Below are 4127 nucleotides of genomic sequence, written 5' to 3'. Positions count from 1 at the left end.
TGATTCTCCTCAGTGAGCTTTTGAGATTCTTTTTCCATCTGGCAAATTCGACTTTTTAAGGCATTCTTCTCCTCATTGCCTTTTTGAGCTTCCTTTGGCATTTGAGTCAGTCTGTTTTTTAAGGTATTATTTTCTTCAGTCAGGCTGTTGACTCTCATTTCATAATTTTCTTGCATTGTTCTCATTTCTCTTCCCAATTTTTCCTCCACTTCTCTTATCTGCTTCTTAAGGTCCTCTATGGCCTGTAACCAGCTTGTATTTTCCTTTGAAGCTTTTGGTGCAGGAGTTCTGACTTCACTGATTTCCTCCTGTTCCATGCCTTTCTCCTTCTTATCCCCAAAATAGGAGTGTAATGTTGGAATCTTCTGTCTGCTTTGTTTCCTTTGCCTGTTCATTTTGCCACTCAATGATTTGACTTTTGAGCTTTTTGCCACAGTAGGACTCTGCCACCAGACAGGGGAGTTTTCGTCCCAAACGCTGGGGTTTTCTCAGCTGCCAGAGGTATTAGATGGGTGCCCTCTCTGAGGTCTCCACACACTCTGGCAAGCTGGACACACACCCCAGGACCTCCACCCTAGACTGCAATCCAGATCCAAGCAGGTTAAACAGGTTAAAGCAAGAGCGATTACCCCTCAGACTGGTGCTTGGTCCCCCTGCACTCTGCAGGCCAGGAGCTGAAGCTGCCACGTGGCACCAGCAGGCTGTGCCAGCATCTCAGAGGTTTCTCGCCCCGGGGGTAAAAGCCATGCACTCGCACTTACTGGGTCCCAAAGTCCAGACTGCACTGACCTCTCACCTTGTCCTTCGCATCTATGTATTGGTAAATCTGGAAATGGCCACAGCTGCTGCTGATCTGGAGTCCCTCTGGCTGGCGGCTGGTCAGGCCCGCCCTGGGGCTAAAGCCTCGGCGTGGTGCTGGGCTCGGCTCCCAGAGCGTTGCGCTGGCCGATTCCTGCCGGCCTGCCGGGCTGTTCTCAGTGGGAGGTTAGCTTCTCTGTGTCATTTTGTGGGTTCTGCAGCTCCTTGGATGGAAATTTTTGAGAGTTCAGTAAAGTCCCTGTCTCTACTTCTCCATATTCTCTTCACTTCTATCATCTCCTTTCTAGAGTAACAGCATGCCATCTGAAGATCACTCCTCCAACTTGCACTGGTATTGGCTGGTGGGATTCCTGCAGGAGCAGTTGCTGCCTTGGTTTCCAGGGGTGACCCTCTGGGACACCACATCCAACATGGTAGATTATGAGACCTACTATTGAATGTTTCCCTTAAATGCTCAGCCAGTAGATGGTTCTTCAAAAAGACATTTACTCCAATGACAGAAAAAACATTAATAAGCATTCCAAGTAGACACATTCTTATAGTACAATAATTGTGAGGCACAGGTGTAGGAAACATGAATGCCTAAGGCAACTTACAGCTTCAGAACTGTAGACCTTCCTTGTCTTTTCTCCTCTGGTGAGTCCTCCTTATGGAGCAGGGCATTGGAGATAGGTAAACTGCTGGTCTTATTCTTCATGGGACTCCCAGGAGTCTCTAATGAACAGGTTTTTCTGCTGCTGGTCTGTCCCTTCACTGGAAAGAACTGATGACAATATGGGCTGGTATAGGGGCATGGCTGTGCCATGCAGTTTGCTTGCCTGCTGAGCTTGGCTAATGTTAGCCTGGGCTAGTTCAGTTGTTTGACCACTGGGATGTTTTTACTGAATGGATCAATCTACTTGAATCCCTGGTCTTGCTCTTTGATGGATAACTACTTCCCACCACCTCCAGTGCCTAGGTTAGGTTGGTGTTTGTGTGATGTTTTTGCTTGGATGTTATATTGCTCCTTTCATCTGTATTGCAACTACTCTTTTTCAGAAAGGTCAGAGAACCTTATCTTAGGATAGGCAGATGACTCTCCTATTTGACTCCTCAGCTCTTTGGCCTTGAGGTTTGTCACCTCACATGCAGGAGGAATGACCTCTCTTGTTAGAGATTTCTTCCTCTTTGAGAGTTGGTTAATTTCATTGAAGTACTCCACCCTTCCTTTGTGTGACAAGCAAGTTACTGTTCCCAGATTCCTGTTTGGGCTTTATACAAGTGAGCAGCTGGGGAAAAAGGTATTGAGACAGTCAGTGCTGACATTTTAAATGGGACACACCTTTACAACAGAGATTTCTTGTGGGACTTATCAAAATAATATCCAATGTAAGATCTCCCTTCTATAATATTAAAGTGGCATTTACCTAGATGATCCATTCTCTTTAGCTTGCTCACATACCTCAATTATCCCTTCCTCTTAGTGGTCATTAGTTAGAAAGGCCAGTAAGTTTCAAATTTCAACATATGACTTCACTTGAATTCAGGACAAAGATTTACTAATAACTCATCCCATATTCTTCCTAAGTTGCTGTACAATTTCCACATCAACCAAGCCATAATAGTTTTGACCTTTTTCCTCAGCCCTTTCTCCATAGGAGAGATTACCCAACATGTTGCATACCCAACATAGGAGGTGTTCGTATTTTTTACAGCAAAGTAGGAGGAAGAAGGGGTGGAGTACCTAGATCAGTGTAGCTTATTGTAATGTCCAGTTATTTTAGGCTTCTGGACAAATTTCTGCCCATTGATTTCCATGGATTTTCAGCAACCATGTAATTGTATCCCAGAGAATTAGAAAGAGGCTACACACTCTATATAATTATGGAAGAAACTACTCTTAAGATTGGCAATGTATGGGCATTTTTTTTAGGAGAAACCACTTTACACAATCTTAGAACACTAGTCTGAAAGAGGACATGACTTTTGTTTCAGGAAATCGAGATATGCTTGCAAAGAATTTTTGGATAAACAATTTTCAAATATAGAGGCTCACTATGAATGTGTTGCTGCTTTTGGAAAAACCATGAGTTTAGAATCAGAGTCAAATCCAACCTTGGGACTTACTATTTGTGTGACCTTTGAGGAAGTCACTTCTTTTCTCTGAGCCACAGTTTCCTTCCCTGCAAAATGAATGGGTTGGATTTGATGGTTTCTCTAAGATCTTACTTTAACTCATATGATACCATAACCTCTCCTGTTAAGGTTATGAATGTCTCATTCAGAAGAGAGACAATGTGTACACAATTATATTGTTTGCATCAGTAAGAAGGTTTATTGAAATACATCAGTAAAAAGGAACAGAGAGTTTCTTTATGAATTGTCATTGAAGAATACTCTCTAGTAAAGTGAAAAGGAATAGGAAACAAACCATGAGAAACTTTTTAAGCACCTTATATTTAAAGAGAGGAAAGGTGACCATGACCATTAGGAAGGATAGAGATTTTCTTTGCCTGACATTGATATATAGTAGACTAAGGAAAGTAGACTGCATGTCAACCCTAGTTAACAGGAGCGTTTCTTGGTCCTTGATTCCACTCTGGATGAAAGGACTCTACCATCAGGGGCCACCTCCTCAATTATGGTCTTGATCAAATGACTTCTATTAGAATCTGTAGGTAAAAAAACGACCAATATTGATATTTCTCTTATATAATGAAGAATGTTCCTCTTCAATGAAATTGAGGAAGTTCAAGAGGCCCCCCAAGCTGCACTTGAGCAAGAAAAATGACAAGTAATAATGAGTGAAACCATTAATTGTAATACCCTCCTCTAATCAGAGAAATTGTAGTTTGGTCCTTGAAAGGCATATTTGCCAACTAAAATACTTTAATGTAGATACATAAAATAAATTTCTAATCTAAAGGAAAACATGAAGAAAGAGCCCACCAACAATGAACCCTCCTAAGTTTTATTCAAAATTTCATGTTTGAATTATTCTCTATCATGTCAGTATTCAAGGATCTGTGCTTTTGTTAGTGTGGGTCTTCCCTTCACCAACATAGGTTACAACCCTTTAGCATTCACTAGATGGCCTTCCAGAGCTGCCCAGATGAAAACTTTCCTCAATATTTAGCCAACTTGATAAGTGGCTTCTCCAAACTTAGCTCAGTTGGTTCTCAAACAACAGAGGCATAATTGGTCACTTAGCTCATATTCAAAGTCTTGCCTCTAGGACCTTCCAGAGCTTGCATTGGACTCCTGTGTTCTTTATGAAACAAAGTCTCTCTCTCTCTCTCTCTCTCTCTCTCTCTCTCTTCCTTTCTTTC

General features: G+C 42.0%; 1 protein-coding gene across 2 annotated transcripts in view; it reads right to left on the bottom strand.

The window, feature by feature from the left end:
* Positions 1-3105: 3105 nt before the first annotated feature.
* Positions 3106-4127, bottom strand: part of LOC138150770 (keratin, type I cytoskeletal 10-like) — a 6237-nt gene continuing 5215 nt past the window's right edge. For both annotated transcript variants that reach the window (XM_069074204.1, XM_069074205.1), the window contains exon 8: positions 3106-3470. In XM_069074204.1, the coding sequence (XP_068930305.1) occupies positions 3364-3470 (107 nt within the window). In that variant the 3' untranslated portion in view covers positions 3106-3363. The remainder of the gene's footprint in view (positions 3471-4127) is intronic.

The sequence above is a fragment of the Petaurus breviceps genome, unplaced genomic scaffold (genome assembly GCF_028583685.1).
Source record: "Petaurus breviceps papuanus isolate PSGF00001 unplaced genomic scaffold, PetGlider_PUasm1.0 90887, whole genome shotgun sequence".
Classification (NCBI taxonomy): domain Eukaryota; kingdom Metazoa; phylum Chordata; class Mammalia; order Diprotodontia; family Petauridae; genus Petaurus; species Petaurus breviceps.
Note: the sequence above shows the minus strand (reverse complement) of the source record. Positions and strands in the feature narration are given on the sequence as shown.